Raw genomic sequence first — 12,500 nt, forward strand, 5'->3', positions numbered from 1 at the left:
CCTCGGAGGACACTGTGGTTTGTGTGAGACAGTGAGAAGCCAACAAACGATCAACTTTTACAACATAATGAGCCGTAAAAATGTGAGGGGTGGGGGGGGGGGGGGGGCAGGAGGTATGGTGGGGGGGGGGGGGTTGAAGCTTCACAATATCAGTCCCGTTTGAGAACTGACACAGCAGAGCTATTGGACTGTGTCGAGCTCATCTGACGGTACAGGAGAGTGTGTGTGGGGGGGGGGGGGCGGGGGGCAGGGGGCGGCAGATGAGCCTGCCTATGGTCGCACAAGCGTTACTTTGAACCAGTCTGGAGGGGGGGGGGGGGGGGGGGGGGGGGGGGCCAGTCTGGGGGAGGGGGCCAACCAAACTCCAACCCAGGGTTCAACCCCAGCGTGTCAGCAGGGGTCTGGGGGGCCCCGAGGCTGGCCAATCAGGGAACAGTTTGGCACTGGTTTGGGTGGACGACTGAGAGAGACACACACAGAGTTTAATAAGAGATTACCGAGACGAGAGAGAGAGAGAGAGAGTGGTTATGATCAGGAAGGAGCAGAGAGGGAGACGCTGAACCCAAAAAACAGAAAAAAAAACACCAAACCCCACAGTTGTCCAACATCTGTAAATAGTATTAGATAAAAACTCTGGAAACAGGATGATAATTACAGGGTCTCAATGTACAATATATGTCAGCTGCGTGTAGAAAACAGATGCATTCAGTTGATTAATTAAAAAATATAATATATTTATATATTTATATGCGGATACTCTTTTTTTGTGCAGAGGCTAAACACTTGTTTGGTAGTAAAATGTGCACATTTATATCTTATTTTTTTGTCTTTAAATATACTAGCTTGATTTTTTACACTGTCTACTTTGAGAACTTTGTTCTCCAGAGAGAAAAATGACCCAGTAAAGGTGACAAGGGACAAGACAAGAGCCTTGTCATCTCCGTCGTTAAAACTCTTGTTTTCTAGTGGAATGCCTAGAGTTCTTACAGACAAAAATATAGAACTATTAGTATTAAACCTGCCTCGTGGTACAGAATAAGAAAAGTATCTTAAAAACAAACAAAAAGCAAAGTGAAGGTGTGAATTCCCTAGATCACTTTTCCTTTTACGCACTGGCCTGGGTGTGGGTTTGGCAAAGATGTCTGATCTGTTTTTCTGTCAAAAACGTCAGTGTGTCTGAAGAAAAACACTGAAAAGGAGGAGGAGAAGAGGTCTGATAAGGTCTATGTAAAAACAAATGCAGAGATTAACGCATCAAAAACACCTTTTACCCAATAAACACTGGTACATTAATAGCCGTGTGGGTTTCCACTTTACAAGATTTAGCCTTTACGCCAACATGTCTTTTGCAGTCAACTGACAATTAACGATCCCCAACTCTACAGTGTTGATCCCAACTCTACTCTAAGGTAATGCTAACAGCACTGCTAGGAGGGGGGGGGGGGGGGGGGGGGGGTAGGAGGTTAGGGTTAACCCCTGAGGGGGGGGCGGAGGGGGTGACAGACAGACAGGACAGACGTTGCTCTATCAGGGAGGAGAGCATCTCAATTGCTTGAATGTGTTTGTTGTTTTTCAAGTTGTTCGTAGAAAGATTAAAAACTAGATCGAACACCCCCCCACCCCCCCGATTACACGTTTGCTTCGATTTAAAAGCGTGTTTGTTAAAATCAACGACTTAAAATTCTCTCAAAAATAATTTCTCAACTTCACGTGGATCCTGAGTAACCGTGAAAAAATAGAGATAATCAAAATTTTAAAAAGGAAAAAAAACATCCCTTCATTGGAACAGCACTTCCTGTTCTGAATGCAACATGTCACACACACCAGAGGACATCTCATTAATTGGCGACCAAGCGTTCCTGAAAACACGCACACACACGCGCGCGCAGACACACACACACACACACACACACACAGACGCACACACTAACACACACTCACACACACACACACACTCACGCACACACACACACACACACACACTCACGTACACACACTCACGTACACAAACACACAAAAAAATGAAAACATACAAACAAATAAAAGAATAAAAACATAAAAGGCAGGTGGTACACATGACTAAAAGGCATCAAAAACGATGCAGGTATAATGCTCATTATCAGTCAGCATTTCCAACAATGTCTGTGAGACTGAGTCAGTGATACAGTGTTTTGTGTCGCCAGTAAGGGGAGAGAGGAGGACTGCACAGGCCCGGGGGGGGGGAGGTGTCTGCATCTGGGGACTCAGTAAAGGTTCAGACAGGCACATTGGATAAGAGAGAGAATCTAGAATATTCCTGACAGTCTCTTGTCTTTCCCACACTTTTTTTTAAATTATTTTTTTATGTTCGCTTTGGTAACGGGTGTCAATCACTTCAAGGTGTGTTTTGTTTTTCTTCTTCTTCTTCATCACCATCTTCTTCTTCTTCTTCTTCATCACCATCTTCTTCTTCTTCTTCTTCTCATTGTTAAATAGTATAGGATTGTGTCTTAAGTACCTAAGGGAGAGTTATTTTTTAAGCGCTTTGCGTTCAAGGACAAGGCATGACAGCCAGGTCACCGTGAAGGGAACGAACGTCTCTTCCACACCACACCAGTGTCCCTCAGCTCTGGTGCTTGTTCTACGCATACTGCACTGCGCTGCACTGCGCTGTACTGTACTCTCCACGGGGGTGAAAGTGCATAGGAGTAGGGCTGCCGCCATCGCAGCAAGGATCCGCTCACAGTAGTAAGGCCTTTTTTTCTTTTTTTTTTATTCAAAAAAAAAAAACAACGTGACTGCATTTTAGTGTCTGAGTGTCGGCGGCACAGTGACAATTTCAACGTGGTGGAGATCCAGCAGTGTGTGTGTGTGTGTGTGTGTTTGTGTGTGAGTGAGAAGGAGAGAGGGGGGTTGAGGGAATCTTGCCCTTATCTATTCCCCCTCCTCCTCCTTCTGAGCATCCTGGCTCCGTTCCTCCTCCACTTCCTGCTCCACTTCCTCTTCCTACTGCTACTGGCGCTCCTCCCCTTCCTCCTCCTCCTGGATGACCTGGATGTCGTCTGAGGGGGAGGAGGGGGAGGGGGGGGGCAGGCTGGGCGGGAGGCTGTCCCCCCCCTGCTGCTGCTGCTGCTTGCTCAGCTCCTTGCTCTTCTCCTCCTCCTCAATGGTCTTCTTCCAGACCTTGTGGTTCTCCGTCAGGTGCTGCATGATGTTGCAGAACAGTCTGCGACGGCCCTTTCTCCTTTCTGCAAAGGGACACCACAAGAAGACACCACAACAAGGCTCTTATTTACAGTAGAAGATACACAGATATCTGCCAGGCTTATGGTGTCCACAGAGGCTTACACCATCCCGTAGCTAACCTATGATCAAAACACTTCCTGCTCTTGAAAGAGGTTATTTTCTTGATGTAAAAACATTACATACATCAACTTCTCAATAATTACGGTCTCAATAAATAAATGTGTGCATCTATTCTAGCTCTAGCAGCCCCCACCCTCTGGAACTCTCTCCCTGCGGCGATCTGCAACAATCCCCACCCTGGACGCCTTTAAAACAGCCCTCAAGTTCCACCTGTTGGCCTTCGGCCTTCGGCCCCTAGTTCTGTTGTTGTTTCTCTGTAAAGCGACCTTGGGTCCCCTGAAAGGTGCTATATAAATGTAAGTTATTATTATTATTATTATTATTATTACGAGTGACATAAGCGTTAATGACAGTTGTCGTACTTGGTTCCAGCTCCTCCCCCAGCTCATCTTCGTCAGTCTCAGTGTCCTCCACCTGCTCTTCCTCTTCCTCCTCCTCCTCCTCCTCCTCATCTTCGGAGTGCCCTTCGTCGATCCAGTAGCCCGGTAGGAGGCCAGCGGCGTCGTAGGAGTTGCAGAGCGGCCCTACGATGTGTGTGATGAAGGACTCCTGCAGCTTGGCCAACTGGGGAGAGCCGCGGTCCATGAAGGGGCTGACGGGGAGTCCCAGACTGGCCTCTTCATCCCCCTGGAGACAGACAGACACACACAAACAGACAGTCTCGTGAGACTTATTAAAATAAGGCTGGATTTATTTATTTTTATCTCGCGGGAATAAGGCTGTATTGTCCTTTAGCGAAATTTATGGAACACCCCCCTGGTTCCTATGTGTGAGTAGAGGAGGAGGATCCATACCTGCTCGTAGAACTCATTGACGATGCCTTCTGTCCACTTGAGGTGCAGATCGCGGCCCTTGGCCGGCCCGTTGATGTCTGCCAGCTTAATGCAGACTTGGCACACCAGCAACCGGTCGTTCTCATTAGTCCAGTCGATTCCTGGGCTGTTTACATCATTCACCTATTTATAGCCACAGAGAGATAACAGGAGGAATATCTTATTTGGTGGTTGTTGGGGGGGGAAAGTGCTCATCCACTTTAACTTTATGGGTCGGTTTCTTGGAGTGGATACGGATTAGGCTTGATGTATTATTGAACTAAATCGCACTTTCAGTGAAATTAAGATTCTCTTTAGTCTGCTAGGGTTTGTTTTTTAAGTTAATTTGTGCCCAGAAAACCGATTTTTCAACAGATGTTTAAACTTGTTAGCGGCTTGAACTCCCAAGTACATGAAGTTGTCCAGAACTATTCTAAATGGTATGGTGTGAAGTGGGTATTTGCAAGTTGCAACATTTAGAGGGAAATAGTTCACTCTTATTCAAATTCAGCTTGTAGCCCGAGATGAGACCAAATGGGTTAAGGACAGAGAGCACAGCAGGTGTAGACATATCAGGTCTGAAAACATAAAGAAACAAGTCATCCGCATAAAGTGAAACCCTCGGCTCAATGCCCTCCCTGGTCACCCCTGTGATGCGAGGGTTAGATCGAAGCGCAATAGCGAGAGGCTCAATGGCGACAGCAAAGAGCAGGGGGGATAACGGGCATCCCTGCCTCGTGCCCCTAAAAGAGATGGAAGTAGTGAGAGTGGTTGTTATTCGTTCTGACAGATGCAAGAGGAGAGGTGTACAATAAGATGGAAAAGATAACTCACTCCACCCTGCCGAAAGCCTTCTCGGCATCTAAGGAGATTACAATTTCGGGGTCCTTTGAGTTTGAGGGGATGTACATACTGTAACATTGAATAAGCATCTAACCTTCGAAAAAGCGTGTCTGTTTTTAATAAAGCCGGTCTGATCTGGGGAAATTACAGATGGTAGGGCCGCTTCCAAACGCATAGCCAGAAGCTTAGCTAATATCTTATAGTCCACGTTGAGTAACGAAATTGGCCGGCACAATCCGCAGGGAAGGGGGGTCTTCATTCTTTTCTAGAATTATTGAAACAGAGGCCCGTGACGAGGAATTAGGGAGAGAGGCAGTGTCCAAGGAATGGGTGAACATGTTGATCAGGAGAGGGGCCTACTTAACCATAAACTTCCTGTAAAACTTGACAGGAAACCCATCTGATCCAGGACACTTGGAACACTGCATTACACCCGCCTCTCGTGAAATCTCCTCAATTGTTATGGGCTCCTCTAATTAGATTAGTTTAGATTCAACGTCATTGTCATTGCAGAGTACAAGTACCAGACAACGAAATGCAGTTTAGCATCTAACCAGAAGGGCAAATAGTGATATAAAACACGATATAAAAACATGACTGTGATAGTGATAGGTACAGTATGGCAATTACGGTAGTTAGAGGTATATATAGTTATGTGCTATGGACAGTTATGGTCGATATGTACAGTATGGTGTATACAGATGTATAAATAGTGGCAGTATCAAAGGAGGTATGTGCAAAGGTAGTATTTGTAAACAGCACTAGTACAAAGGGTAATGAGTGTTCGCATTGACATATAAGTACATAAGCTGTTCTCTTATTGTCTAACCTTGGAGTTGAACTCTGCGAGGAAGTCAAAGTGCTTCTTCAGGTCTGTGGCCAGGATGGCCTCGATGACCAGGAAGCGAAAGCGCTTGAACTCCACGTGGTCCAGGTTGGCCAGGAAGTTGAACTCCGGCCGCGACAGGTAGAGGCTCCACCCCGAGGCGGCATGGTGGTTCTCCAACACCGAGCGATCGTTGTAGAGCACTGCCTGGAGGAGGAGGAACAGAGGAGTGAGATGGAGGTAGAAGAAGAAGAAGAAGAAGAAGAAGAAGGAGAAGAAGAAGAAGAAGAAGAAGGAGAAGAAGAAGAAGAAGAAGAAGAAGAAGCGATAATGAGATTGGAAAGAGAGGGTAACGAGTAGGGGTGGGCATCAATGATCGACGATAAGGATCTTGGTCGATCACAAAATATTTTGCTCGATAATCATTAATAAATTGGTGTAATTTATAATTAATAATAATAATAATGGAAATTAGTTTGTCCACGTTATGTGTGAGAAATGAACTTTGCATTTGCCTTCGCATTGAATTTCGCAACGCAGTACGGCATGATGCAACAAGTTCCCATACGTTAGTGTAACCTCCAGTAATTCCAGGCTCCTCTGGGAGCAATACGCAGCAGGCGCTGCTGCTAACATCCCCATCGAAACAGAAGTTTGCACCTTTCTGAGGGAGCCTTCTGCGGGCCTGAACTGCGACCCAACTGACTGGTGGAAATTGAACGAAAGAAGGTTTCCTAGGTTGGCCAAATTAGCTGGGACCTACCTCTGCATCCCCGCAACCTCGGTGCCCTCGGAGCGAGTGTTTTCTGCGGCTGGCCTAACTGTCACCAGATTGTGTTCGTCTCTCACCCCTGAACATGTTAACATGATCCTCTTTCTGAACAAGAACCAGTAGGCCTGCCGCCTACAGTCTCTCGCTGGAGTTTAAATTTAAGTTAAGCTGGACGCTCTTAAGGACACTAACGTTTTCAGTCATCCTCCTATTTGTGAGTAACAGTTTTTTTACTGCTCCTATGGTGAGTTACTTATTTTACTATATTTTTATTTATAACGTAAAATGTGTTTTTAAGTTAAACAATGTAGGCTACTCACTGCCTTGTTTAAGAGGATTGATATCTTTTTTTTTTTCCTTCTGATTTTATCCCTTTTTCACCCGATTTAGTATCCAATTGTACCCAACCTAGTATCCAATTATCCCCTGCCTATTGCGTAGGATCCGCCGCACGACCCCGTGGCCGGCAGCCCCAGAGGAGATAGCCAGGCAGACTAGCTGTCTGGCTCCTCGAGCCCGACACCGTTATTCCGGCACCCCGGGGGCGGTGTTGCGCGACGGATCCTTGTCCGGAAATAGTCCTATACCCCCCTCGGGAGCGGCCGCTCCCTGTGGGCCCCGGCCATATCCGGGTCTGGCGAGACCGCGGGGGTAAGAGGATTGTTATCTGACTGTAGTGTCTAGTTTGAATGTGAATGAATGAATGTGTGCAACAGCAACTCAGCGTGTGGGCAGCCTACTGGGCTAACGTTATGGCTCGCAGATATGTTTTTCTTTCGAAATGCTTTGTGAAATGGAATGCCTGGATGGAATACAAAATAACGTTTTTTCCCCAAGGAAAACATGCTTGTTATTTCTGCCCTAGTTTTTTTTTTTTTTTATGAAAAAAAAGCTTATCAATTAATCGATAATTGATCGTTCATTCTTGTGATTATCGAAAAAGAAATGTTGATCGTTTGCCCAGCCCTAGTAACGAGTGAGGCGCACAAGAGATAAAGAGGTGACAGAGGTACAGTGCCAGTCCAAAGTTTGGACACACTTCCCCATTCAATTGAATGGGAAAGTGTGTCCAAACGTTTGACTGGTAGTGTAAGTCTGATTCACAGAAACTAAAAACTGGCAGAATCGGACGAGAATCGGACGAGTGATGGTTGTTTCTCAACGCACCCTGGAACAATACATCTCTGACTCTCTTTAGCAGTAACCACGCTCCAGGGACATTTTACACAACCCAAAACCACTATCTCACAGCGCTGTCTAACCTCTCTGTATAACCTCGCTATCTGCAGTCATCTCTTTCATTGGTCTCCTGCCTCCCTATTCCAGTGAAATATTGATTTTTTTGTTTCCTGCATTCCCAGGATTTACTGGCATCTTTCCATGTGTCTGTCTGTGATATCCCCCCAGTCCCTTTATTGCGTTGGCTATGACATCACAGGCAGATTAGAACTTGTCTGTGTGGAGCCTTGCAGCCAATAAACATGTCTCATCCTATGAGTCGCAGTGACACCGTCCAAAAATACTGCAACACAAGCTCAGCACTTCCTCTTTACTATGAGCGCCATATGTGGGAACTCGTTTCAACACCTTGTTAGCTAATTGAAGTGACACAAGGGGTTTGGACTTTTTTAATCATGATGCAGGTTTTCAGAACTTGGTGCCAAATCCCAACTGTCCCAACTCCCTATCCTCTTCTAGGATATCCGTTGCTGCAAATGTTTAACTTCATCTGATTTTGCTCTTTCTTTTATACTGTTTTATACTTCAAAATCCATTTATAACTCATTTATAATACTATATAGAGCACTAAGAATGTGTGTAGTGTCATTTAATTTGAGGAACAGAACTTGATTAATGGTTAATACAACTGCTCATATTCATTAGCACACCTTCACTGTTTAACACTAGAACAGCCATGCCTATTTTACGTACTATTAGAGCCGCCTCGGGGGACAAATGACCATAATCTTTAGAATGGGGAAACTGCTACTTACCCACAAAGACCACTAGTTGGCTTGTCTTGTAAATTAGCCTGCCTCCTACACAGAAAAACTGCAAAATAGCTTTATACTAGGTTATCCTGATGTGATTTTGAAAATGTAAGGATACTGGGTGGTAGAACGCACATATCTAGGAAAAGTCATAAAAGGAGGGTCCTGAAATTTGAAAGAATTCAAAGGTATGAAATAGTTTTTACTCACTTGGTCAAATGACCCCACCCATGGCTGTTCTAGTGTTAAAAGTGTACTAGCTGTTTCAGATAGTAGTGTGAGTGAGTGGTGGATCCTACAGACGTACCTGAGATGCGTTAGTGGCTACAAGGAAGGCGTTTGTGCGACCGGGGTGGTCGTAGTCGTGCATTGCAGCTGCTACATAGAGAGCCATGAGCTCCAGCGCAGGGATGTTCCACGCCAGGCAGCCGTAGCTGTCGTCAGAGATAGACGAGCTCTTGGAGGAGGCGTAGGACACCCGGCCCGGCGAGATCCCGCTGTCCGAATCTACGAGAGAACACACAAAGAGGCATGGCATAGAGTGACGTGACTTTCAGACAGGACCTAGCTTCTCGTTGGCGGGAAAGCTAACATTCATTGGGAGCAATTTGGGGTTCAGTGTCTTGCCCAAGGACACCTCCACATGTGGCCAGCCGTGGCTCGAACAGCCGATCTGCGATCATTAGACGCCGGCTCTACCTCCTGCGCCACAGCCGCATAGTGTGGCGTGACTTTCAGACAGGACGCTAGCTTCTCGTTAAGGGTTTCTAAACTAAACCGTGGTTGAGGTTTAGACAGGTTAAGCTGGTAAGCCGGTGACAAACTGCCCTCTCTACTACTAAATATAAAAATGTCAAAATAAGCCCTGAACATGCTGAGTTCAGCACAGACAGATGAAATGTAATGTAATGTAAATGTAAACACAAGATATCCATAGCAATGGAAGGATCTCTCTTTTCTTCCTCCCTCTACCGCTGACTAGGGATGGACGGTTTCCAATTATTGAAACCGAAAAACCGTCAAAGACTAAAACCGCGGTTTTCCGGTTAACCGAAAATACATTAAAAAAAAATGTAAAAAAAAGTAAAAAAAAAAAGAAAAAGAGCGCCAATTGCAAATAATTGAGCCCTACTGCTACAATACACTCATGTCGAACACCATTAAAACACCGTAAGCACAGTCGCAACACATTTAGGCTACTTAGTTTCACAAATATAAGTGGAAAGGCAGACTTTTGTAAGCTACACCATACATGAAAACACATGAACACTTAACACACCAGCTCCGCTGATCCAGGGTGCACGCCTGCACGGAAGATCATCTCTTGGAACAGCGTCTTCATTGAATGAACTGCTTTCTCAATATCTTGGTTCTTAGACAAAGTTTCAGCTGCTGCTCAATGTATTTAAATATTTGAATACTGCTCAATAATCACTGAAATATTAGACTTAGAATTATGCAGTGAACATACTTAAAGCTTTTCATAAAAACCACATGCCGCGAGACTGACTCGTCCTGAACTGTCGTAAGTCAATCAACAAAGAATGCCCCATCAAAATAAAAGTGCCCATGGTAGAGCTGTCAAAATAGAGCTTTCAAAATAAATGTACTAATACAGATAGAGATAAATACAGAACTACCTTTGCGTCACTAAGTGACCGCGTATCTTCTGAGACATGCGTTCTGTCATCACTTTCAGTAGCGCCTTCACACACAGTGGCGCTGTGCACAAACACTCTTGATCCGTATAGCTCTTGTTTGATTATATTGTGGTTTAGTAAATACTGCACTTGGAGTTACATTCAATGCATGATTTGTGCTATAGAACATAAATAAAGTTTGATTGATTGATTGATATCAAATCAAATCACATTTTATTTCTATAGCGCATTTCTCACAAAAGTGACCCAATGCGCTTTACAGAGAGCAGCGAAAATAATCTTATTAAATGTAAGCGAGTAATTGTAAAAAACCTTTCCTATCTACCAATAACTGAAGGCAACTATCTTTCCCATAGAGTGATTCGTTACCCTTAAATATAATCCCAATTAGATATTAATCCTCAGTTATTCTTCACAAACTGACCAAACCTCTCACTCATTGCGCAGCAGATTCAGACTGTATCATTGTTATTTTCATACACGACAAACATGTGACATGTTACATGTTTGTTTATATATATAAAAAAAAAAAATATATATATATAAAATCCGGTTTCAGACGGTTTTGATAAAAAACCGTTTCTATTTTTATAAACCCCGGTTTTCGGTTTAACCGAAAAACCGTCCATCCCTACCGCTGACCTCCCTGCTCTCCCTCGTACACCATCCCTCTCTCTCTCATCCCTCTATGGCGGCCAGTGAAGGAGTGGTCAGGTAGCGAGCCATCCATTTCCCATGGATCAAGGGGACATCAGATATCATTAGCAGGACTGGGGATCGTGGCGTTTTAAGCCAAACCATCTGGAGAATAGAGGGAATAGTACTACAGGAATGTACTGAGAGAGGCTCCCCAACCATTAACAAGGGCCTGACTAGATCCTCATTATAACACGTTGGGAGGACAGTTCCTAGCGATAGCATCCATAATACTTAGTGAGGATGAGATAACAAAGGGAAGGGTTCAGGCATCGCGTTCTGGAGGAGTGCACCGTTCCCAATGTCTCAGATATAAATGACTACATACAGTATATTACTTCTTATGCTTTCTTATCTTTACATAGAGAGAGAGAGCCACGTGTGTTGTAAACAGTATATCTGAACATTCCACTATCTGAACGTTCCACAACGTTAAGCTCCGCTGAACACAGCCTTGTAAGCGCCTACCTGTGTCACTTCCTGTCACATGTTCGTTGTGGATCTGTTGGAACCCTGGGATTGGCCGGGTCGTCAGGTACCAGACAGCGTGGAGCACGTCCGTGGCGTGGACCCGGTTATGGTCTGAGGGTCAAAGAGGTCAAAGGTCAAACACTACATCAACAACCAATCACGTTCATACCTTTAAAATGTACATTTATATGCTTTATAAGCACTTTGAGCACTTTATAAGCACTTTATAAGCCATTTGAGCACCTTATTATTATTATTAGTATTATTATTATTACTATTATTATTATACATCACATCCACACCCACCATACATCATGTATCTGATGGACAAACTGTACATATGTGACACGTTCTAGTCATCTCTTGACTAGATTTCTGACACAACATACAAAGACGGCTCGGCTGACCACCAGTGAAGCATGACTTAGGCAATTATGCTAGGAGGCTAACGATTATGCTCTGAAGGTGGGGTTTGTCTCTGAACTCACAGGGGATGTCCCTATAGCCACTCTCCAGGGCGCAGAAGTACGTCATGAACTCCTTCACAGGGATCTTAAAGATCTCAAACAAACAGGTGTCCTGGAACAGTGTGTACGTCACCTGGGGAGACAAACACACACACACTTTGTTCAGACACAAGTGAAACACACACACACACACACACACACACATATATATGGTTGGCATATGGTTGTACTACTGACATAGCTGAGGATCCACCTGCACACACACACACACACACACTCACACTCACATAAGGGCTTGATATTAAGCTTTTTCAGGTACTTAATAAGTGAACTTATCTTTTACTTGTCCAAGAGCTCAAGTTACTTGTCTAAATATGACGACGCACGAGTGTGTGTCTGTCTACTAAGCATACATTGACAAGGCAGCTACATTGACAAGGCAGCAGACATTGGCAAGGCAGCTACATTGACAAGGCAGCTACATTGACAAGGCAGCAGACATTGACAAGGCAGCATACATTGACATGGCAGCATACATTGACAAGGCAGCATACATTGACAAGGCAGCATACATTGACATGGCAGCAGACATTGACAAGGCAGCAGACATTGACAA

General features: G+C 44.7%; 1 protein-coding gene across 1 annotated transcript in view; it reads right to left on the bottom strand.

The window, feature by feature from the left end:
* Positions 1-347: 347 nt before the first annotated feature.
* pde3b (phosphodiesterase 3B) overlaps positions 348-12,500 on the bottom strand; it is a 70,519-nt gene continuing 58,366 nt past the window's right edge. The window contains exons 10-16 of the mRNA XM_080529923.1: positions 11,906-12,017; positions 11,415-11,528; positions 8,897-9,096; positions 5,830-6,033; positions 4,140-4,301; positions 3,708-3,972; positions 348-3,227 (exon numbers count right to left, since the gene is read on the bottom strand). Of these exons, the coding sequence (XP_080386049.1) occupies positions 2,992-3,227; positions 3,708-3,972; positions 4,140-4,301; positions 5,830-6,033; positions 8,897-9,096; positions 11,415-11,528; positions 11,906-12,017 (1,293 nt within the window). The 3' untranslated portion in view covers positions 348-2,991. The remainder of the gene's footprint in view (positions 3,228-3,707; positions 3,973-4,139; positions 4,302-5,829; positions 6,034-8,896; positions 9,097-11,414; positions 11,529-11,905; positions 12,018-12,500) is intronic.

Source organism: Nansenia antarctica, assembly GCF_963989245.1.
Source record: "Nansenia antarctica genome assembly, chromosome: 4".
NCBI classification, from domain to species: Eukaryota; Metazoa; Chordata; class Actinopteri; order Argentiniformes; family Microstomatidae; genus Nansenia; species Nansenia antarctica.